This window comes from Galleria mellonella, unplaced genomic scaffold (assembly GCF_026898425.1).
Source record: "Galleria mellonella isolate WM207_F2 unplaced genomic scaffold, CSIRO_AGI_GalMel_v1 utg905, whole genome shotgun sequence".
Lineage (NCBI taxonomy): Eukaryota > Metazoa > Arthropoda > Insecta > Lepidoptera > Pyralidae > Galleria > Galleria mellonella.
The window spans coordinates 1,588,830-1,614,348 of NW_026442174.1; the positions used below are offsets into that span (position 1 = coordinate 1,588,830).

At 32.6% G+C, this 25,519-nt stretch overlaps 3 protein-coding genes across 3 annotated transcripts in view; 2 read left to right on the forward strand and 1 right to left on the reverse strand.

The window, feature by feature from the left end:
- Window positions 1-7,889: 7,889 nt before the first annotated feature.
- Window positions 7,890-13,666, forward strand: LOC113513110 (survival motor neuron protein). Its single transcript, XM_026897088.3, has 7 exons — window positions 7,890-8,063; window positions 8,412-8,556; window positions 9,708-9,896; window positions 10,308-10,502; window positions 11,086-11,207; window positions 12,128-12,279; window positions 12,902-13,666. The coding sequence occupies exons 1-7, from the start codon at window positions 8,022-8,024 to the stop codon at window positions 12,927-12,929; spliced, it is 873 nt and encodes a 290-aa protein (XP_026752889.2). The 5' UTR covers window positions 7,890-8,021; the 3' UTR covers window positions 12,930-13,666.
- Window positions 12,965-25,519, reverse strand: part of LOC113513111 (uncharacterized) — a 32,421-nt gene continuing 19,866 nt past the window's right edge. The window contains exons 2-4 of the mRNA XM_031907110.2: window positions 18,404-18,489; window positions 16,198-16,537; window positions 12,965-15,173 (exon numbers count right to left, since the gene is read on the reverse strand). Coding sequence (XP_031762970.1) covers window positions 15,071-15,173; window positions 16,198-16,537; window positions 18,404-18,489 — 529 coding nt within the window. The 3' untranslated portion in view covers window positions 12,965-15,070. The remainder of the gene's footprint in view (window positions 15,174-16,197; window positions 16,538-18,403; window positions 18,490-25,519) is intronic.
- LOC113522231 (spermine oxidase-like) overlaps window positions 23,609-25,519 on the forward strand; it is a 38,751-nt gene continuing 36,840 nt past the window's right edge. Inside the window, exon 1 of the mRNA XM_052902451.1 lies at window positions 23,609-23,629. The gene's annotated coding sequence lies outside the window, so the exon portion shown is untranslated. The remainder of the gene's footprint in view (window positions 23,630-25,519) is intronic.

Below are 25,519 nucleotides of genomic sequence, written 5' to 3' on the forward strand. Positions count from 1 at the left end.
CATAAACGTAGAAAAAATTACTCAGATGACTTAATATATACCTCTATGTCTAAATTAAAACTAATATTATAAAGAGGAAATATTTATATTTTTATTTGTAATGAATAGATAAACTAAAAAAATATTTAGGTAACAGATTTAAAAAAAATTTTCACCTTCATGATAGACAGCCTATATAAAAATAATATCAGCCTATAATAAATGTTGTATTTTATTTTTTAAATTGTGCAAAGTAGAGCCACATCGCTAATAAAATATAAGCTTAGCTTATATACTTAAATTATATATATATATATATATATATATATATATATATATATATATATATATATATATATATATATATATATAATAAGTAAGTAATAAAGGTTATAGTGCCTAAAATAATTCAATTAATAGATTAAAAACATTACTTCACTTTTATACAAGTTTGTATAGATAGCTATAAAACTTTTACCTGCTTTTTCAATCAGAGTCTAGGTTTTAGCAATGGAAAATCTAACGTAGCGTAGGATATTAAAAAACTTTTTGAAGGTAAGTAATGGATCTTATTTCAGTTAGGCAACACTATTGTAGCATTAGTTTATTGTGAAAATTCTGAGATATTCCTAATTTCTTATTCGTGATAGCGATCAAAATAAATAAATGAAAATATAAATTTAAACAGTAGGTAGCTTAATTAAGAGTTACATAAAACGATTCAAGGTACGGTTGAGTATGGCTTGTATTCAAATATCCGGATTATTATGGAATGCCCCTTTCCTTTTTTTTTTACAAAAGTTCGCTTTTAATCATAGACAAGTTCTATTTTCTTTTATTTTATTTTTTCTCAAGTTTAATAATTTATATGGAAGTCATTATAACTTTTGAAATAACAACGAAAAGGAAAATAAATATTCAAACTTGTAGAATAAAAACATGTTATATATCAAATAAGGAATAACACAAATTGTTACTTTTTTATTGTAAATTAAATATTACAACTGATGACAGACTATGTGTCAGTACCCTACATAATAATAGCTTTTTCTCAAACATGCTTGGAAATGTGAGCATTATTTTGACAACTTTCTTAGACATAAATCAAAATTGCCGTACTAGCCAGATACATGTGGGCAGCGGGCCTTTTAGTTCGAAACATGGCTACCAAGGAGGTAACTAATAAAAGGTTTCATTTAAATTTCGAACTGGCTTGCAAATAGAAACCTGTTTATTGAAAAAAAAACAAAGGAACATTATGGTGCGTGAAAAATTATTATTGTTCGTTATTCATCATTGAACTTAAAAAGTAAAATTGTGTTTCTGATTTTCGCGCATTGATTGAGAAAAGTACTATACAAGCCTTGGCCACAACTAAGCATTGATGGACTCACATATGTGTGCTTTGGCTACGCCTCGGCTCACATTTGCATGTTCGTCCATCAATGCCTCACTTGCTGGCCGCTGCAGTAATGTACTATTTCCATAAAAAGTTATAACAGTTTGTTTAATTTAGTTTCATGGCAAACAAGCTTACGGCCCACCTGATGAAAGTGGTAACCGTCGCCTATAGACATGAGCAGTACCATGGACATAACAGAGTATACTGTTTCGCGCATGATATCCCCCATGCGTTGCCATTCCTGAGGACTCAAGTGTTATTCCTCTGTACCCTGTAAATTCACACCATATCCCACCCTTCAAACCGAAACACAGCCATGCAGACACAACTGCTTTACGGTTGGAACACGAATGGAACAGAGGTACCTATCGGTAAGCAATCGACTTGTGTACAAAGTCTCCCTCTGGTAAAATGTTTGATGGAGAAATAGCTCTTTTTCCAAATTGAAAATTAACACTTCTAGAAATGTACTTTCAATTGACTGACTGAAAGCTATGAAAATTTGCTGAACGAGTTGAAAACCATATGCCGATCAGATTACGAAATGTGTGATGGGGAACTGTGTTAAGTGCTCAGTAAGCCCCTTGGTTTATCATGCAGTTAGTATTTTAAACCAAGGAGCTTACTTTAAAGGTGACAGTATAAATTATCCTGATAATACGAGTATAATAAATGTAATTGTAACAATGGATGAATGGACGAAAGTTTGTTACTCGTTGACGGAAAAACTACTGAACGGTTTTGAATGAAATTTAATACACAGGTAGGTTATATTAGCTAATAAGATCCTTTATACGCTGATTCAGGAAGAAAAAGCACAGGTTACAGCTAATGAGGAATAAATTTATGTTTTAATCATAATATTATCTGTAATTTTACAAAATATCCAAACTAGACCATATATTATATTTACATTGTAAAGAATTGGCAGCGTGCGCGTGATATCCCTGGTGTTACAGACATCCATAGGCTACTGTAACCTCATTTACCACCTTGTTTGTCACAAAGTAGTATAAAAAATATTAAATAACACACATTTTCACGAATAAAAAATCACAAGTATTGAATTTTCATCGCTTTTATCCATAAAGGTTTGAATTGTCAAAAATAACTTCCTCATGGACACTACAATATAATATTTGAAATAATAATGGGCAACGTTATTATTAAAGACAAACAATGAGTGGGTATAATGAATAATACAATATCCAACACGTATTTATTTTTGTCCGACACAAATCCGCACAAACCTTAGATGCACAAACGTTATTTGTCGCGAATTCGCCATCCGGAAATTAATTTCCTCTCGAAGAACAGCCTTCACAATATCATGAGGCAAAGTGTTTTGTTTTGTTTATATTGGGTTTGCTGCGTACCGGGAGTCGACTGGATTCTTTAATAATGCTATTTAACTAACGCAGATGAATATTTTTTATAATTCTGTAATATCATTACAATTTATTAAATTGATTTTCAGGTGAGCCGCATGCCCGTTTGTCTATTGTATAATAAAAACAAAAAAAAAATTGTAAGTGTATTACTCTCAAACACACGTCAGCTAACATACTCTAATATTTCTCGTCTACGTTTCAATAAACATTGAAATGAATTTTTACGAAATATGAAAAGCATAACGTTACAACAATCAACATTATACAATACATCAAAGCGCGCGCTTTTCCCGCTATGTATTATTATATATAGTAACTTACTACACATGAATATACATTTTTTTTAATGGGTGATAATAGTATGATAACACCGCCTGCGCTATCGGTATACACTTTCGGGCACCACGGGTAGATGACAGATAAGGACGAAAGCAGGTCAATTAGCCCATCCTGACGAATTTAAGTAGAATTAACTACGATGATTTCCAGGGGGAACCACGTGGAGGTTAACCTGAAAGGATACATTGCTAGTCATTACTATTATATTAGCCCATTGGTCCATTTGACCCCATTACTAACAATCCCTTTCCCCCCGACACGCATGTACATTACATTGTTACATGTACAGACATTACTTATTTCTGTAGTTGTGATAATTATGAATCGTAACGTTTTGTATTAAGCGACCGGGGTGTGGTATTAGGAAGAAATTTTTTTTTTTTAAAGAATATTTCAGTGTTGTACCTTCTTACTCATATAATAAAATTATAAGAAATATTTGAAGTCCTCCATTATGGAGTCGATATCCGGTTGGATTAATTTACAAAATAAAATTTACGGTAATTCTGAGTAAAAAATTTACATTCTAAGTGTCCGCTTGATTAACAAATGATCTGAAGATGAAACTCAGATGCTGCACACCTAAGATATGTCAGAGTTAAGAAAAGACGGACCTGAGTGTAGTGTTGTGGGTATTTATGTAATATATATTATAAATAAATAACTATATCTTATTTCTGAAAACAGCGAATAGCGATCTCAGAAAAAATGTAAAAAAAAAAATATCGAAGGAAATGAAAGGCACTTTGTATTTATGCGTTGACGATATCTCGGGGTGAATACTTCAGAAATGTCGCTCTTTGAAGGGTAGTAATTCTTGACAAAATGATAATGAAATCTTTTCAAGTCCCTTCTGTCCGTTGGAATAAGGAAATGTGAATTAGAGAGCTTGTAATTAACAATGTTTGAAGTATATAGACATTAGAGGGCGACAATTTAATCGCATTTACATTGTTTTAGTTATAATTAATCAGTTATTTATTTATTAACATTGATATTAATACTTTTTTAACTCAAATTTAAAAATTTACATAGTAAGTACATTTTTATTATAAACCAATTTTTTTGCCTACGACGTATTCACCAGGAATATGTAGAACACAAATAAAAGTTTAACTATTGCTCGAGAAAGCCAGAAATTGATTACTAGTTGTAAGAGATTATTGGATTATTAATTTATATGACCGGGTCTTTTTTAATGGGTGATAATGGAATGGTAAAACTGCCCGCACTATTGGTATACACCAACAGGGCACCAGTGGAAGATGATAGGTGAAAATGAATGCAGATCATTTGGTACACCATGACGAATTCGATAAGAAATAACCATGATTTTTCGATCATTTCCGCATGAAGGCCGACCTGAGAGGGTATATTGCTAGCAATGAGGCTATTAGAACTCATTACTAGCAATCCCTTTTACCCTTCACTGATTGGGTCATACCCTATCAAGTCGACTTCCACGCGGTTCCCCCTGAAAACTTATTGTAGTTAATTATTGTTAAATTCATCCCTTCCAAACTAGTGCCCTGATACTGGCGCCATAATACACCCATAGCGCAGGCGGGGTTACTATTTCATTTTCACACGTTAAAATATGTCTAAAACAAGTATGTCTATTGAAAACGTTTTACGACGTAAGTACTTATGAATGAGCACAATGTCGTCATTACCAATACTCGGTTTTCACAGCTCAACTTCACATATACACTCCGAACGGAACACTTATCGGGCTCTGATTCCGAAGGCATTCCAACGATATTTATGTCATAAAAAACCACCCATAAAGATGCGAGAGACCGACTGATACAATCTTCTTAAAAGCTTTTTACCGTTCCTCGACCCCACATATTGCTCTTGGAAAAATATCGTTAAAAAACGTAAATGCGAAATAATACTAAGTCTTACTCTTACTTGTATATGCACATACAGTGATTATTTGAAATATTAACATTCCCATATATATACTACACTATAACAACCCACTGGAACCCCACTACTGGACGAGAACTAAAAATATTTGTGGCCAATGGAAATTCTATAAAATGTTTTTTTTTTTATTATATTCTCTTCCATATTACATTTTCTTTAGCTACAGACATATCACAATAATACTAATAATACACGAATTATATCACATTTTAAAAATTATTTGAAATATTTGCTTAGTTAGATGGCGCTATTTTATCCAATGATTATAAATTTGTTTATTCGATTTATTCACTAATCTGCGCTTAATGTCGACGATCTTAGACTTGGCTACAATACTACACAATATCTCAAATTGTCTGTGTACGCGCACAATATAAAACATTTTGAGAGACAAAATATTCGACGTTTGAAAGACAGGACATGCCCAAAAACGGTCCAATAAATCGTTGCTAATGTTAGGATTCTACTTATAGCTCCGTATTTTCATTAAGATATTGGACGGGGACAGATTTCTTCGAAGAAGTGGAAAAATATTTCGCCATTATTTATGAACATAGAGAAAGAATTGTGCCTGTCTTTTTTTTATGGTATAAAAAGGGTATGGCAACACCGTTTGTACTATCGTTATACACTAGCAGAACACCAGTGAAGGATGATAAATGAGGATGAAATTAGGTGTCTGCTCATCGTGATTAATTCATCAAGAATTAACCACAATGGTTTTCAGGGAGAACCGCGTAAACATCGACCTAATAACATATATTGCTAGAAATGGGATCATTAATTCCTTTTACTATCTCTTCCCTTCCCTTCCTCCCCCAATAGTATCTGTCTATCACTATTTATTTAGGTTCGTAAAACATTGATTATCCGGTAGAATAGTAGTTGTTTCAAATTAATTTTGGGAGTAGGCAACTAGCTCGAGTAACCATTAAACGATATAGTAGAACGGTTCTCGAGGAGGAGGCCTGTAAAAGAAAATGTAATGCAAGATGACTAAATAATTTAAAATGATAAACTCAAAAATATTCCAGGGAATCGAATAAAAACAAATAGTTCGAGAGCATACCTACTTATTGTTTACTAAGTAGTAATACGACTATTAATAATAAGGACTATGTTCTCTTTATTTGAAAACAATGCGAACTGAGTTTCTTGTCAGTTCTTCTCATCTCGAAATCATTCCGAACTGACGGTAGATTTGATATACTCGTATTTAAGAATCTGTAATAGACCTACATGAATAAAGATATTTTGAATTTGAATTATGAATTTATTCTGATTGATTACTAATTAGTAAAATTATTCGAATACAGAAATTAGTATATTACTAATTTAGTAGTCGAATTATAATATTAATAATTACTAATTATTCGATTATTGTTTATTGTAACAAAATCATTCGGATGCACCCACCGCTAAAACCTACGTATCCCTTAATCTAATGTTTGATAGTATCGCGAAATCACAATTTTAAGAGCCATCATAAACCAACACAAATTTATAATAATGTGGTTACCTCATAACTCCAACAATTCTAAACCGAATTGGAAAATTCTTTTATTATCTAATATATTTATAGATTGATCCTACAGAAATTTTATAAAAATCGGTTTAGTAGTTCAGTTATTAAATCAAAATAACTGGTATAAAAAAAAAAACCTACTTCAATTGTGATAACACAATTGAAGTTTGTTTTTTTGTGCAACACAATCTTTACTTATTCATAAAGTACTTAAATTTATTAGAAATTTAGTTCATGTTGGTCTTCAGATACATAGTTGTTGTGGTATCAAATTTAAATTTAAATTTTAGAGATAGGTTTAAACATGGAGTTAATATAACCTACTACGTACCAATATATTTAATTTAAGGGTTCAAATGTCTCCTCAAAATGGATCACATTAAATGTTGTATAATTTACGACTACCTAACTTATTTAATATCTCTGATTACTTATTGCAACTGTTTGTTTTTATCAAAAATCACCATAGTCTCTCACTTTCTACATAAGTACTTTAGATTATATAGATAGAGTTTCTCCGTACAAGTGCTTTGAAAAAAGCGAGTCAACATTTTTATTTTCTGTTGCGTGATACGAGACCAATTTTCGTGCATTCGAATCAAACACGAATTCGAGAAAAAATTCTAATTCGAACATTTTTCGAGCGAAAATCAAGTTACGTTATTCTGGGTATGTCAAATCCGATATTTCTCGAGGGAAAGCCGATCAAATAATATTCTAAGGAAGAATTACCTTACATTATTATTACAGTATAAAACATTTAATCATCTTATTATCATTAAATGCAAGACGTAAATGATTCCACAATTTAAAAATAATTCAATTGTTAATGAAAAAATTCACCTCATATCGAAAATTTTTATTCGATTGTGGGAATTTTTTTTTCGAATACTCGCGTCGCTAAAAAATTGGCGCGAATCCTTTAAAAAAATATATAAATATTTGTAATTGTATTTGTCTTTAAGATTGAAGATATCTGTAATGACTCCTTTATTAGTTCAATTTATTGTCTTATAATTTTTGCACCTTTTTAATGTGCAAAAACTTATTTTATTTATAAAATAATTAATTATAGATACTTCAAGATACGTCATATATGTAAATAATAAACACTAATAACAAAAAAAACAATAAACTAATTTAACAATAACCTGACAAAAAGTTGACCGACTTTTAATATTCAATGCTCTATCTATATATTTTACGCAGATACCTTATCACTATCTCTGGTAGCATTATTCTTATTCTATGTTTTATGAACATTGACAAGACAGGAAGGTTCATGACATTTACATTTTGTTTGTTGACTGACATGTTGCTTGATTTCACAACTCAAATCAGTCAGTCAAATTCTATTCTGATTTACTATAAAATATTTTAAAAATTAAAAAAGCATATTTATATTTTTTGCGTGTTACACAAAATTTTCCAGAAACAATTTCAATAATTAAAAATGTCTAATAACGAAGTATTATACGTTAAGGGAATGAACGTTGTAAGTGTTTAATTGGTTTTGTTTAAACAAAAGTTTATCTTCGCTTTACAATACTTTATACAACTTCACTTTAAGTATGTATGATTTTGTTGCTCCGTATAGTCCCGACATAGAGTAGACCACGCCTTCCTTTCCTGTAAGTGTCATAAGAGGCGACTCGAGGAACTTAATGATAGAGGGATGGGCAGCAGCGTCCTTCTTAAAACATCTCTAAAAGCCTAACTGCGGTAGCGGACGCACCTGCCAAACATGGCAACTACTGGCAAAACTCCCCTTATGGGGAAGGCTTATGTTCAGCAGTAGACAGTTAACAGCTAAATTTGTGATATATGATATTAATTGTTACAGTCAGAATCTGATGGTGATGATGATGAACAAGACATCTGGGATGACAGAAAGCTCAACGATGCATATGATAAAGCCTTACGAATCGCCAATGCAGAAGTAGCCAAGAGAATTGCAATGTCTACAAATACACAACGGAAAAATAGTGGTAGGTAATTATTTTAAATTTGAGTATAATGTAAATTTATTTGAATTACTTACAACACACAAATAACAACAGACATACACAGTAAAGAGGTAAAATAATATTATTGTCCATTTCAAAACCATTAATGGAGGGGAAATGTAAATCTTAATAAAGTCGCCCTGCTGATCCATTACTAGCAATGTACATTATTGTATCAACCTTCATACTGTCTATTGAATCCTAATTAATTTTTGAAGAATTTGGCACAATAAACTTATCCCACTAACAATAAATGCAAGCAGGGTTACAGTAACATTTTTATCCATTTAACATTATTGCTGTTAATTTTCTCAACATCATCATTTATTGTTAATCAAGTATTGCAAGTGATGATGGACTATATATTAATACCATACATAATTATAGCTATTTCCATAAAAAGTTATAAAATTGAGGGTAGTTCTAGAAAGACACTAACACAGAATTATTGATATACAACACAAGTGTTTCATTTTTTTTAATTTTATATTGGATGTAGTGTGCTCATGTCTTATAATCATATCTTAGGACATCCTGGGGATAACAAAAATGGTGAGAAATATCTCAAAAAGAAAATAGAGTAATAAATTGAGTAAGAATTACTCATAAGTATTTAGGTCATAACTTTTAACAATACCTTTTTACAATAAAATTGTGTTATTCTAACAAAAACCGTCCTGCTATAGAATGTTCCTTCCTATTTTGAGGTTGTGGTAAAAGCCAACAAAGCATGGCAACTACTGGCAAAACCCCCCCAAGGAGAAGGCTTATGTTCACCAGTGTACTGTTAACAACTGATATGATGATTATATGATGATTCTAACATAATGTAACAGAATAACACTAGTGTCTATAATTTTTGTTCATTTTTAGTGGTTTTTTCATTATTAGATGACCTGGCCAACATTGATTTTGCACCCTACTACTATCTACTGGATACATTTTATTATCAGGTTAAACTATCCTCTCTCAAATTGGAGCATACAGTGCACATTTATACAATTTCACTAAAATTGGTCAAGGTTTCAGAGATTACCATGCATATTGACATATTGACATGGGATTTTTATATATTTAATATGTGATTGTTGTATTTATAATATTTAAACTTTTGTTCATATTTTAATTTTCAGGTCAGCCTGATGACAAAAAAGAGAAAATTTTTGCAAAGCCAAGTTTGTCAAAGGGTAAAAAAAAGGAATCAAATACAAAATGGAAATCAGGAATGCATTGCAGAGCAGTGTATGAAGAGGATGGATGTGAATATGAAGCCTTCATATTGACAATATTAAATGAAAAAGAATGTGTTGTAAGATTTTTAGGTAAACATAACTTCTTTTTCATAAAATTAACTAAAATAGATAGACTAATAGTATCATATTTTACCTGTATAAGTGCTCTGTCTCCTAATATAGCTTGTGAAAGAGACAAAATCCTATTTAAAATATTTGTACTGTTGTTATCAAGGTTTTTTTTAATGAATGATGATGGAATGGTAACCCCACCTGTGCTATCGTTATACACTAGGTATATAGGTATATAGGTAGGATCCAGTGAGGGATAATAAGTAAAAATGAAGCAGGTCAGTTAGTTCATCGTGACAAATTCACCAATGGATCAGCCACAATGGTTTCCAGGGAGAACCACAGGGAGATTGACCTGCTAGGATATATTGCTAGTAATATCATTGTTGGTCCTCATACTAACAATCCCTTTTCCTTCCTGTTATCCAGGTTATGAGAATTCAGAAATTGTGCCTATAAGTACATTAAAGCCGACCTTAGGTAAGAATGAGAGGACTAAGCAGATTGAGGAGGCGCTACAAGATAAAGTCGAAAATCCTTATGCAAGTACATCAGAGCCTGATCAAATGGAGTTAGGGACTAGCAGAGATGAAGGCACTTCAAATCCTGACCTCACACAAGAAGGTAGAGCAATCATATCGTCATAGTCGTAAAATACTGACGGATCTGACAAAGATTACATATAAAGATCTGTCAGTATTCTACGACTATGACGATATATTTATTTACTAAATGCCTCTAATCACTCCATTATGGATGTGATCATTTATTATATTATTTATTAGTTTGTATCCAGCACTTTGTTCATGATCCCGGCATAGAATAAGCCACCCCTTCCTTTCCTGTGGGTGTCGTAAGAGGTGACTAAGGGAGGGTGTGGGATGGACAGCAGCGTTCCTCTTAAAACATATCTAAAACCTGTGGTTGCCAACCCGCCTGCCAAGCGTGGCAACTATTGGCAAAACCCCCAAGGGGGAGAGGGGGAGGCTTATATTTAGCAGTGGACAGTTAAAGGCTGATATGATGGTAACTTTGTTCATGTGACAGGAATTTGTTCTTAAATATTAGTGTTATTACCACATAAACTAATATATAAGTTGACCTTTAAGAAATTAATACAAAAGAAAAAGATGGAATGCTCCGGTAACTAAAAAATGTTTTTTAAGCATAAAGTTTTTTTATTAATAATTAAATATTATTTTTACAGAAAGATCATTCAGTAGAAAACAGAAAGCAAAAAAGAAAAAGAATAATCAAAATAAGTATATCAATGGGTTTGAACTCCCAGAACTGCCACTGCCGGTGCCTAATTTGACGATGTTATCGAATGTAAGTTATCTTTATATTCACTAGTTTATCTATACTAATATTATAAATGAGAAAAGATTTTTTTTTTTATACAACTTAGAATGGCAAACAAGCTGACGGCCCACCTGATAGAAAGTGGTAACCGTCGCCTATAGACATGAGCAGTACCATGGACATAACAGAGTATACTGTTTCGCCCATGATACCCCCCATGCGTTGCCATTTCTGAGGACTCAGGTGTTATTCCTCTGTACCCAGTAAATTCATGCAATATCCCACCCTTCAAACCGAAACACAGCCATGCAAACACAACTACTTCACGGTTGTCTAGTTACAATTTTAGTATATTGGTAATATTATTTAACGTCTATATGAACTGTAATTACTTTTTAACCGACTTCGAAAAGAAGCAGGTTCTCAATTTGATTGTATTTTTTTCATGTTTGTTACCTTCATCTTGTTATGTTGTTTATAACTTTGTTAGTTGGGGGGGAAAGGGATTGTTATCAATGGAGTTTGACAGCCCCATTGCTAACAATATGCCTTATTAGGTCAACCTCCACGTGGTTCCCCCTGGAAACCATCGAGAACAATTCTTGTTGAATTCGCCACGATGGGCTAACTGACCTACTTCATCCTCACCTATCATCCTTCACTGGTGCTTGTCCGGTGTATACTGATAGCGCGGGGGTTATCATCTATTAAAAAAAAAGAATTTTGTTAGTTGTAAACCGATTTGGATAACTATTTTTTTATATGAAAGGATACTTACAGATTGTTCCCATAGAAATTCTATCAAATTCGGTACAATAGGTTAGTTTTTAAATCTACTAAATAACTGTTTATTGTGGAATACAATTTTAAATATCAGTAGACTAATAACTTGTTTACCATTTCGAGTTGTAAAAAAATATTAATCTGAGTTTTCTTTAATTCCACAGCATGGTTCAAACGATATGCCGTTGCCTCCCCCGCCACCACTAGGTTTCCAATCGTCAAACAGAAGTGATTCCGAAGATCAGGCAATATCTTCAATGCTGCTTAGTTGGTACATGAGCGGATATTACACAGGGCTCTATCAGGGCCTTAAAAGGTTTGTTTGCTTTTTTTTTTATACAACTTAGAGTGGCAAACAAGCTGTCGGTCCACCTGATGGAAAGTGGTAACCGTCGCCTATAGACATGAGCAGTAGCATGAACATAAAAGAGTATACTGTTACATCCATGATATGCCATTCCCCCCATTCCCCCAAACACAACTGCTTCACGGTAGAAACACGAATGGGTCAGAGCCACCCAAGCAATCGACTTTTGTACAAAGTCTCCCTCTGATTCTGTATGGCCGGTAGAGTAAAAAAAAATTACTATTAAAAAATGCTTAAATTTATTTGAATAAAAATATTTTTCTTCTTTCCTTTTTAAACAAATTCCAAAAGTAAATTCTCAATTTGTCTGACTTTTTATTATGTATTATTAAGTATGACTGTATTTTAAAGAGTGGGATATGAGAACGAAAGTTCTGGATAGTGTAATTGTAGTTATAATAGAAAGCAACATATGGGTGTTACTTCTGGTGTTGCAAGACTTCATGGGTTATTAACATACTATCAGGTGAATCATATGCTTTATTGCCACTCTTGTTACATAAAAAAGTCGCTTTTATGGTAGGCAGAGGAATTATTAGGTATCTGATGTGTATCTATATTTTCTTTCCAGAGCTCGAGATGGCAGAAGAAATCCCTAACAAACAATATTGTGTAGGAAATAAAAAAAAATACGTGTTTTAAATAATTTTTATTTTATTTTTAGACTCACATAAATTGAACAAATAAAAATAGAAATGTGGCTATTATGTAAACAATAAATAAAATTATGCCTCCAGTTTCCTGTGTATACTATGTACAAAATTTACATTTTGATACATTAATGATTTTTTCGTTGCATACTCGGACCAAGAAAAAAGTATAAATAATACTATGGAATTACAGATTCTGAAAAATATTAGCATTTTTCAGTAAGTATTTTATTAAAGTTTCAAAGTTGCTTCAGAATATCCTTGATATTTAAAATTTTATGCTGGCAATACCTTTACAAAAAAAATTAGACAAGCATAGATTAAAAATAGAACAATGACAAGTGCTGATGTGTGCATGATGACGAATACATAAGATAGTGTATTTATTTTGATTATATATGATATCGAAAATTGTACGATTTAACTATTTTTATAATATGATATCTAGTTTATACTTTTTTATTGGTCTGAAGTCGCATTGTTAATATTCTATCACTGATTGGTGGGTTCACATTTTTATTACTAAAGTTACATATCGTTCTTCAACAGGCAGTTTGCATGCGTAGTGTCGTCTTTGTCCCTCTCATTACTATATATAATGAACGACAGAGATAGAAATGTATATATATTAATGTTTCTTGAAAATGCTCAATATTATTAATTCGAGTAATAAATTTTAAATAAAATTGTTTTTCTTTTAATTATATAACACTAATATACATTCCGTATTTTGATATATACATATTTTATATGTCAAAATATGTATTATATACATTATATAAATATTCTCAATTTAGGTTGAAATAACACTATGAGACATTTCACAAAAAAAAAAAAAAACTATTTTTTAATGTGACTATTGAGTTTGTTCTAGTTTTTTTAATAGATTAAAAAAAATAAACCTATCATAACGTCAATATACTCAGCTCAATTATAAACTGAATATAATTATTGCTATTAAAAATCGATTCCAAAGAGTTAAATCTACTAAATTTATAGTGCTAAACATTAACAAAAAAAAAAAAAGACAGAAATAATACAAACTTTTTTAACTAAAGTTAAAATAATAGACACGACAAACATGGTGGCTGCTGCAATAGAGAAATAAAAATTGTAATCAACCCGACATTATTTTAATAGTAGTTACAAAAAATCATTAAAAGAAATTCATAAAAATGTACAAGATTGAAATAAATGCCAATGAGTCCTGCGTGTTATTTTAATATTATCTGTGTAATAAGACAATTGAAATATATTGTATTTCTATATTATTAATCTACGCATGGCAAATTCTGGCAACACAAACATAGTCTAGTAATACTATTTACAATTACCACAATACGTATATACTTGTAATTCTTGAAAACTTTCAACAACAAAAAATGCACAAATTATTCAAGTTTTTCCATGAAATTAAAACGAAATAAGGTGGCATTTAAAAATGTTATGAGAAATAATATTGAATTGTCAATGATTTTAAAAAATTGCTAGATTAAAAAAAAACAAATTAAAGTAGGTATTTTCAATCAGAATAATTTTCCAGATACATTTTCGTAGATAATCTGCTTATTATAATTTCAAACATCACTTGAGATTTCAGAGCAATTTCCTGTGTGAATGAGTTACACAATTATAGAAATAGCAATTGTGAATTTCTCCAAAATTATTTCAAATGCAACTAATAACAGCTTAGGATATAAAATGAAATTGACTTAAAGTTGAGTATTGTACAATTTCTGTAATGTCACATATACTATTAAATAGTGGTATCGAACATACTCGTTCGATATTTAAAAAAAAAAAAAACATTAAATTTATTTAAACACACGTAATTGGAAACAATTCCTTTCAGATCCTAATATTGACAAGTTTGGTATGCTAAATTCACCTCTAATGGCTTAAAAATAACATCCATAATGCAGATACGTATCGACCGAGCGAACACACTAGCGTACTGAGTTAACGCGTGTCATAACAGCGAACGGTGAGCGAGCTAAAACATGTCATTCAGATCCTAATTTCGTCAAATTTATCGTTCTAAATTCGATTTAATGTCTCGGTAATAAAGTCCATACGCAACCGTCGAACAGTCAGACGAGCGTGCTGAGCTCGTGTGTGTCATGACTGAGGTCGACAGCAGGCGGGCTGCCCGGCGTCGCAGCACCCTCGCCCGGCGGCGTACTCGTCGGTGGCCTGTCGACAGGTAGCACAGTATAAAGATATGGTAAATAAGGTTGGGATATTGCAGTGAAATTACAATGCACAGGGGGAGGATAGAAATTGTAGGTAACAACGCCTATTAGTTTCATTTAGAGCAAACTTAAAGGGATGGACAGCAGCGTTCGTCTTGAAACATCACCAAAGCGGTTTGCGGTTGCCAATCCGCCTGTCAAGCGTGGCAACTACTGGCAAAACACCCTTCCTGAGGGAGGCTTATGTTCAATAGTGGACAGTTAACGGCTTATTAATGATGATAATGATAGCAGATCTGACTTCATTCCCACTTATCATCATTCAAGCGGATTATCAGCCCTCAGCATATACTAAAAGCGGAGATTATCACTTGCTCTATTGGTATATAGAAGCACGCCTTAGTTCTGTGGGGTATCGTGGTCATCACAGTGTATTCTGTGACATCCATGATACTGTTGGTGTCTATTGGTGGCAATTACTTCTTTTTTCTACAATCAGGTAAGGCCATCAGTTTGTTTACCATTTCAAATTGCATAAAAAAGCCACAATGAGAATTCAGCTAAATGAGGGGCATGTAGTTGCGGAGTGTATCTATATCCTTTTAAAAATTATTATTTTATTAGTAAAACGGAATATTTTTGTCATTAGGACATACGTTGATAAATGACATTCATTCGTCATTCAAATGAATATTTGATTACCGAAATTTCTATCTTAGATCGTACTTATAAGATTTTTTTTTTTTATAGATACAACTTAGAATGGCAAACTAGCTGACGGCCCACCTAATGGAAAGTGGTAACCGTTGCCTATAGACATGAGCAGTACCATGGACATAACAGAGTATACTGTTTCGCCCATGATACCCCCCATGCGTTGCCATTCCTGAGGACTCAGGTGTTATTCCTCTGTACTCAGTAAATTCACGCCATATCCCACCCTTCAAACCGAAGCACAGCCATGCAGACACAACTGCTTCACGGTTGAAATATAAATAAAATACAAATAAAATTAGTTCTGTTACCTAATGATATAAGGTCCTCCTTGCTGCAGCAGTGTAATTGGATGAGTATACGGCGCCCCAGCCATACTGTGGAAGCTCAGGTTTCCTCCTAAGCCTGTATTGTTCAAATGGCCATTACCCAACAGTACACCATTTGAGGTGTTCAGATTTGGTGAGGTTGCATTTGTCGCGTTCAGGTCAGGAGCTCTAAATGCTTTGACTAAGTTTGTCTTCTCCTTCTGCCATACGAACACATTATGCACCATAGCGCACCCGCAGAATATGATGCCAACGCCAATGAAGACGGAAGTCACTATCGCAGGCGTCGAATGGAATTGGATAAATGTGTATAGTATTATACCTGGAATGAATAAAACAGTCGAAAATTAATATCACCAGACAACGCCATCTAGTGCCAATTTAAGCAATGATACTGTATGGGTATTAGACTATCCCTTAAATTAATTTAATTATTTCGAATTCTGTATACTATCTGTAATTGATTGTATATATAATACGCCCAGATTTGTCTGGAAATATAAAAATAAATTATTATACATATGCGAGGATCGAAGTGGTGACCAACAGAAGGTGTTCCGGTTTAACCAACTGTCTCGGGGAAAAGGCATCCTTTGTAATGGCCTCTAACTGCCCCATTACTAGCAATATACCCTGTTCGGTCAACCGCTATGCAGTTCCCCTTGAAAGTCCTAAAGGTCCCTCATAATTTTGCATGCTAAAACTAGCTGAATGTGTAGTGCATATAATATTTGTAGTTCCATTTTTGTCAACCACATTTATTGCAATAAATCCTATTATTAACCCTTAAAAGCCTGATTTTTTTTAAATCAAATTAAAAAATATATAAGTGTACCCTTTACTGTGTTTACTAATGGGGAAAAATAGTAAAAAAAAATCAAAACGATATTTTTATATTTATTTTGAAAAAAAAAATTGGTTACATGTAAACAGCCAAATATTAAAATAAAGTCGATTGTAGGCGCCTAATGCGATTTATAACCCCGGTATCAAATTTGAAACTTCAGGTCTTATAAGGGTTAAACCATGATGGTTAATTCTTACTGAATTCTTGTTGTCACAATGAGCTAACTAAACTGCTTACATCCTCGCCTAGCATCCATCACCAGTGCCCCTACAACGTATATCAATAGTATAGCCGGTGTTACTACTGCATTTTTACCTTAAAAAACACACTGCCTCAGCCTTTTAAATCTGATGGGTGTTACAGTAAATACTGTGCCGTCCGTAGCCATTCATGTCTATAAATGACGGTTGACTCTCTATCAGACCATCAGGTGGACATTCAACTCGTTTACCATTTTAAATTGAATAAAAAACCTATTGCTGATGTTGTTGTGTTGTTTGTTATATAAACCCCATAAGAAATATTACTTGATATAACTTTAACCTATGACTTGGCGCAATGTTTATGACCATTAAAAAATAAACAGTAAAATGACATGATATACGGAAAATTTATTCGTTGCCCCAACAAGAGGAAACTCTTAAACCAAAAAAAAAACTTGTTCATAAACAATACTACCGCCTTCAATAGTGGCAACACCATTTTTAAATAAAAATAAAAACTAAGTGAATAGATATGATGTATTTTTTATGGGACCAAGCTGTAGGTATATCCTTTCAGTAAAAAAAAAATTTCACGATTCGATTTATAAATAACGGAATTAAAAGGTAATAAACATGAAAAATACAAGCTATATTTGTAACAAAAAATATGTACTTCCAAAAGGGAGGAGCCCTCTTGGAAGTACAAAATTTTTTTTTATTCTATTTAGCATGGCAGACAAGCTGACGGCCCACCTGATGAAAAGTGGTAACCGTCGCCTATAAACATGAGCATAACAGAGTATACTGTTTCGCCCATGATACCTCCCATGCGTTTCCATTTCTGAGGACTCAGGTGTTATTCCTCTGTACCCTGTAAATTCACAAACTGAAAAACAGCCATGCAAACAACTACTTCACAGTAGAAACACGAAAGGGACAGAGGTGCCCAAGTAAACGACTTTTATACAAAGTCTCCCTCTGGTAAAATGCGCACTTAAAGAGCTCTTTATACAAGTTCTTCAACGGATAAATCTGAACAGCGTATTGTATCCCGAATTGTCATATAATCGTTCAGGATATACCAACAGCGGTGGGCCAATGGTTGTGCTTTACATTGAGGATGTAAGTGGGTACTTGCCTGTTAAAAATACAGGTATTGATATAAAGAATCCTCCAACAGCGCACACCCTTGTTATTGCTGATTTCTGAAGGTATTTGTTGGACCTGTAAGAAATAGAAAATGCAGATAAATATACAATATATGTTATTTATTCGACGTACGTAATAAATAAACATACGACCAGCTTGATGGAAAGCAATACAGACCAGGGGTGGTTGACTACAGGCCAACTAACCTGACTGTATAAAACCTACGTATTTGTGTTGCCAAATTCAACCAGATTCAACAAACTATTGCATATTCTAGAGGAGACCACAAGGAGGTCGACCTGATTTATTTATACAGTCTCCTGTTGTAATTAATTTAAATCATTATCTCAAGAGATATACGCTGCCGTACTTTCTGTTTATTCAGATAAGTGAATCAGAATGAGACTGTCTAAATATCTAATCCGCACTAAACCGCATCGCGAGCGAATTTTATAAAACAAATTAAATAGGTGCTTTAATGTTTTTGGAAATAGTTTAGTGCGTAGAACGTTCACTGCTTAAGCTGCAGTTAAGCTGTTCCATATCGTAAGATATCGCTCATTTTAAACAATTCATAATATTGTTATTCATAATTATGTCAATTAGGTATATGAATCTTGATTATATAACTTGCTATGCCGTATGTTCACAGCTATATTGTGTGTTTCCCGCATAGAATGAACCACCCATTTTTCCCGTGGGTTTCATAAGAAGAAATCTTTTAGAGATAAGTTCGCCTTTGCTAACATTATTATAAAGAGGGGAAAAGGATTATTAGCAATGGAGTTTGACAGCCCCATTGCTAGCAATATACCTTATTAGGTCGACCTCCACGTGGTTCCCCCTGGAAACCATCATAAATAATTCTCGTTGAATTCGTCACGATGGGCTAACTGACCTGTTTCATCCTCACCTATCATCCTTCACTGGTGCCCCGCCGGTGTATACCGATAGCGCGGGTGGGATTACCATTCTATTATCATCCATTTAAAAAAAAACATTATTATAAACTTCTTGTTGTTACTGTACGTTTTAGTGCAATAGAGAATATATATATATATATATATATATATATATATATATATATATATATATATATATATATATATATATATATATATAAGAGGCGACGAAGGAAACTTAATGATCGAGGGATATGTAGCAGTGTCCATCTTCACGATACGTAACCAGCAGTTAGGTATTGCGGATGCCAATCTGTCTACCAAGCGTGGCAACTACTGGCAACCCCCCCCCTACACCTTATAGGTAAGACCTATGTTCAGCGGTGGCCACTTAACGGCTGATATGATGATGATGATGAGACTTGCTGACAATTCTTTTTGCAATTGCAACATATTAAAATTGAAAATTTTTCTATTACAAATATAACGTTTAAAAAGTTTTTCCAGTTACAGTTACAAGATTTTAGATGGTTTGTGATAAAAAGTCGTGGTTTTCCCTAGTTTTACCATGAGGTCCTTGATAAGCGCGTTCGTGACCGTGGTGTCGCAGACTCTCATATACTACAGTGACATTTACCATCAGACTGGCTGTATGATTATTTGTTGCTATTGAAAAAATATATGCTCTTTCTAATAAGAATTCATTTATTTCTGTATACTTATATTAATGGAACTGATGATGTTTAAAATAAGATTTTTTTTATACAACTTAGAATGGCAAACAAGCTGACGGCCCACCTGATTGAAAGTGGTAACCGTCGCCTATAGACATGAGTAGTACCATGAACATGACAGAGTATACTGTTTCGCCCATGATACCCCCCATGCGTTGCCATTCCTGAGGACTCAGGTGTTATTCCTCTGTACCCAGTAAATTCAGATAAATCATAACATAAAATTAGAAGAAATCACGCAACAAATATCAGAACTCGTATAGAATTTAGGAGAAACTGTTTCGTAAAGTGTCTCAATCGAGAATCAAACCTGATATCAATACCATATACCAATGAGGATATAGGTGCGACATTAAAGTCGTCATAATTACTAATCACCAATTTACACAAAAAAAAATTGTTTTCACCGCAAAAATCTTCATTAACTCATCATCGGTGATTACTGCACATTAGATATGAGCAAATTGATAAATGATACATTAAAACAACTCGATTCCCAAACTCGTTTGAACGGAACGTAACGGACCGTACACCTGTTCACCAAGGTGTATAACCTTGTTGAATTGATTAGATTCCTGTTTAGAAGACTGCGCCGGCGACGGGACATCGCAACTTGGTTGGTTGCTTGTATTATTGGGTTGCATGTCACTGCCCGCCATCAGATATTATGATCGTTGATTGCAGCATTTTATATTTTTACGTGTTAACATGATTCTTAACAGATTTCAAAATGGTGGAGACTCTCTCCTTGATTATAATAAAATGGATTAAAAAAATAAAATAGTAGTCTTTCGAATAGCGTACTTTAATGTATGCCACTTACACATTACCTTCTGTGGGCCATATCTTGATGATTTCTTAATCCCATCACCATCATCATCTCTGTCATTATCCATCCACTGCTGAACATACGCCTCCCCTATAGACTGCTATAAAGAACGATCCTGAATCTTCTGCATTGGAGGGAAGGGATTGTTAGTAATGGAGAGGTTAATCCCCATTGCTATCGATATACCTTACTAGGTCGACCTCCACGCGGTTCCCCCTAGAAACCATCGTGACTAATTTATCATTGAATTCGTCACGATGGGCTAGCTGACCTGCCTTTTTACCGTCACCAATCATCCTTCACTGGTGCCCTGTCAGTGTAAACCGATAGCGCAGACGGGGTTACCATTCCATTATCATCCATGAAAAAAAAGAATCTCCTGCATTCACTGACTCCTTGCAATACATTTGAAGTCATCACTTCATATAGTGGCGAGTCGTCCTAGACAGCTTTTTCCAATACAAAGTCGCCACTCAAGAACCTTTTTTCTCCATCGGTTGTAGGTCCTTCGAGCTATGTAACCAGCCCATTGCCACTTTACCTTGCTTTTCCTGCTTGATGCTTTTTAATACCATATTAGTCTCGTAATAATTTCTTAAAAATATTGAAGCAGATTCCTCAATGAATTAAAATTAATTTTCGTTTTTATATTCGGTAATTACGTAGCTACTTACCGATTTTCTTAAAATCGAAAAAGTTCGAATAGACAATATTTTATATGTTAAAACCTGAATCTATAAAATAATCTTAAACTATTTAATTAAAAATTAAAACAACATACCCACCACTGCCCACGCCAGTCTTAAACGAGGTTGTATTACTTATATATTTGCTGAAACTATCACTTTTTAATTTTAATTAGGTATAAAGAAATTTATAAATAACGGTCTGAACAGCGTAAATGCAAGTGTCAGTTGCATAGTGGTTTTCAACGACTTTACCACTTTGTAACGGCCAGTCACGCTTGGCTGGTTTCAAGTGCAGGTGTTCTTACATGTATTTTATCCATATGTGATAGTTGTCATGCAAATTTTATTAGAGTTAGACTTTTTTAAAATGGTGTTAGCGTTAATAACACTAATATTTTTTTATACTATAAATACTACTACTAATCATATGATGATGTGAGGATGGACTCTGTACTATCAAGAGTTTCTAGGCCGCCATCGTTGTACATAAAGCCTTTTAAAGTGATTTATTGGATGATAGTTCACGTGCTTTCTGAAGCACGAAGTAAGTGACAATCACTATTAAATGATCCAGTATGAATTTGAAAAATTCAGAGGTTTAGGCTGAGATCTTCAAACCATACTCAACTGTTGTATAACAGACCAGTAGTGACAAACTATCTTACTAAAATAAAATATAACTAGGCAATTTCTATACATGGGAGATATTTGAAAAAAAAATTAATGCTACAAAAACTATAAACAGTATTTTTTAAACTTGCCTGCCTGTCTATATGTATGTTTGTTAGTGCATCACGCAAAAACAACTACACCAAACTGGATGCGGTTTGTATTGTGTTCCTGATGATCTCACTTAAAAACTGATATGTTTTATCTTAATACGTCATCAAAATATAATCTATTTCATTGGTTTTCCTTCTTCTGAAATACACGCGTACGAGGTCACAAGCAAAAAAAAAAACTAGTTTTAAAAAACATAATATAATATATAATATCCCTTATCTTTGATTATGAAGCATGAACACATGACAGTAGACACTTCAGTCTATAGATCTGTAAAACAGGTTCCGCCCACCCACAAAGAACGTTAACTTTTTATGTCAACGTTCATTTATTTTCGCATTTTTATTCGCATTGTTTATATTTAACCATACTTACATGTAAATCAATAATTTATCGTCATATTGAACTTGTTATAAAGCGAATCAATATTTATATTCCTATACAAATAAAAGGCAAAAGATATAGTTTTCATCAGGTGGGCCGTCAGCTTGTTTGCCATTCTAAGTTGCATAAAAAAATTTAAGCAATGGTAACAGAAATAAAAATTTATTAACATTAGACAAACATTTGTACTCTGCCACATAAAGTTGTTATAAATAATATTTATAAATATGCTGATTCATTTTATTTATATTCTTATTTATTAATTCTATTAATTTTATATGAAAATACCGTCTATTGTAAATCAAATTAGTTCACTTGCTTCGTTTATGATATTATGTTCCTATTTTTAACTAGTTATTTCGGTAGTCAATGTATTTTATGATCGGCTTATGTTATGTTATGGTTTCAACTAATTAAAAAGCAACAAAACGCAACGGTATACCATACCCGCTTATATTACACATTATACCATGCCCGTTACTTAAACGACGTGTAGGTAAATTTGATCACTATCTTTCGTGTAAGAGGCTGTTATTCTAACAAGAAATTGGTCACTATTTATACGGATATTCAAACAGCATCATTATCAGAGGGCTCACTCCTAATTCCCGAACCATCCAAAAAGTCTTATTTACCTAAAGCAAAACTCAACTGTGGCACGGACGAAGGTCGTCTGATTTATCTATATTATTATTAAACTTATGTACCACCACGTACTCAACAATTAAAATCAAATAAGCAAGCACTCAGGATAAGATTACGTTATCAACTTATCAGCACCGTAACACTTTGTCGCGTCCCAAACTCAACGCCATTTTCGTTTGTCAGCTGACTCAACCGGTTTCCTACTCCGCACGGGTATTCTCTACAACAGAAATTACAAGCAACAGGTAGGTGGGTATAATAAACATGCCAAGGCATAAGAACATTCCACGCCAGCTAGTTGAGCCACGGAGTTGTGGGATTTTGTTCATTTTGTTTGCGTACCGGATAAAATGGCGGGAAGAGATTTGGCGCCATTATTGGTATTTACGGCAGTTTTTTTTTTTATATATATATTGTACCTTCCTTCTTTACAACAGTCCTTTATTACACACCAAATTTTTTCACAGTTTTTCGAACTTAAAATTAAGTACTCGTATATATACTTCTACGTCGTACTTTGCAATGTAGATTTTAAAAAGATACACTTGAGTCAAAAAATATAATGTGTTTTTAAAATATGTAATAATTAATGTCTAATAGTTACCACTTTCCATTAGGTATGTCATCAGCCTATTCGCCATTCTAAATTGTTAAAAAAAACTTTACTTTTAAATTTAAACTTTATGTTGCATAGAAGTCATTTTCGTAATTATTAACTAAAATCCGTAGAAAGAGAATTCTCAATCTATGTTACAGTCAATACTTTATAAAAAAAAGTCGAACTCGCAAAACAACGATAAAAAAATTACAAATATTTTTAGAAAGTATGGAAAAGTGTTACTCGAAAAGTAAAAATATATAAGCATTTATTATAATCAATTGATACGGAATATTTTCTGATCAATAATCGATTACAGCTGTTTAGACGTTACTAATTTATACATGTACACTTCAGTTATTAGCGCTACTATTTTGTTGGGCTATAGTTTACACCAATTATATATATAGGAAATCGACACATTTTTATTACACACTGATATTTAGATCTAATCTACATCTAGATAAAGTATTATCGTCAAAAATGGCTTATTTTTTTTTTTTAAACGGCGCACTTTTCGTATTATTTCTTTAATAAATTTTATAATTGTTTATGACTTGAATTATATATTTCCACTGTCATTTATATTCATATTTATTTATGTTTATTTTATTATCAGTAAGAACACGTCAGCTAATAATTGGCCGGCTGTTTTTTTTTCTTTTTTACATTTAATTCCATATCTCCAGATGGATCTGGAAATATTTGTTCTAGACTAGTATAGTGGTAGGCGTAATTGTTAAAATAGGAGTTTTATTAATGTATGAAAGTTGGAATTGAGCTTCAGTCACGAAAAGTTGGTAACCTAACCTATACCAAAAAAAATATGTTTGCTACAGTTTTCTGTGGTTTAATTTGTAATTATTTTATTTGTTTGTTTATTGAAATACGCTATCATCTAATAATGTTATACAGATAGTCATTTATTACATTACTTATATTATAATCGAGTGCTAAATAATAGGAAAAATCTACTTTCATTTTCGACCTTATCTAGATCATTCTAATGTAACGATTTATAATTAAATCCATTCCTTGACATTTAAAATCGGACAATTTCAATATACCTATATTTATTTATTTATGGCAACAAACAAATATTAATAAAATATACATCATTGTTTATGTTTTTAAAATATAAAGGAATACATAAGAGAGATCTAATTCATGAAATACTTTATTAAAAGTGTAAGTGATGCGGTAAAAAGAGGAGTTACATGTATATTGTACCTATATCTAAAGCAAAATTTAAAAACATTGCGTAGGTGTATTACCTCACAACTAGTGTGATTTGATTTAAAACATAATTATTTATGTTTTAAATCAAACCATGGCGGGAATCGAACCCAAATTTAAATGAAGTACCTATACAGCCATATTGAACTATAACTAATATATATATGAAATGTAGTTAATTGTGTATCTATTATTAAATATAATAAAAAAATCGAAAGTAATAGTAAAAAAAATTAAATACAACATACGAGAGTACCTATTCATTAAGTTATCAATCTCGGTTAAGCATTCCATGGTTTTGTAAC

What these genes read in the sequence shown, in the direction of transcription:
- LOC113513110 (XM_026897088.3), top strand. Translation starts at nt 8,022, where the DNA reads ATGTCTAATAACGAAGTATTATACGTTAAGGGAATGAACGTT. An exon ending in TACACAACGGAAAAATAGTG is followed by an intron (nt 8,557 to 9,707) that starts GTAGGTAATTAT and finishes TTTAATTTTCAG; the next exon opens with GTCAGCCTGATGACAAAAAA. An exon ending in TCCTGACCTCACACAAGAAG is followed by an intron (nt 10,503 to 11,085) that starts GTAGAGCAATCA and finishes TTATTTTTACAG; the next exon opens with AAAGATCATTCAGTAGAAAA.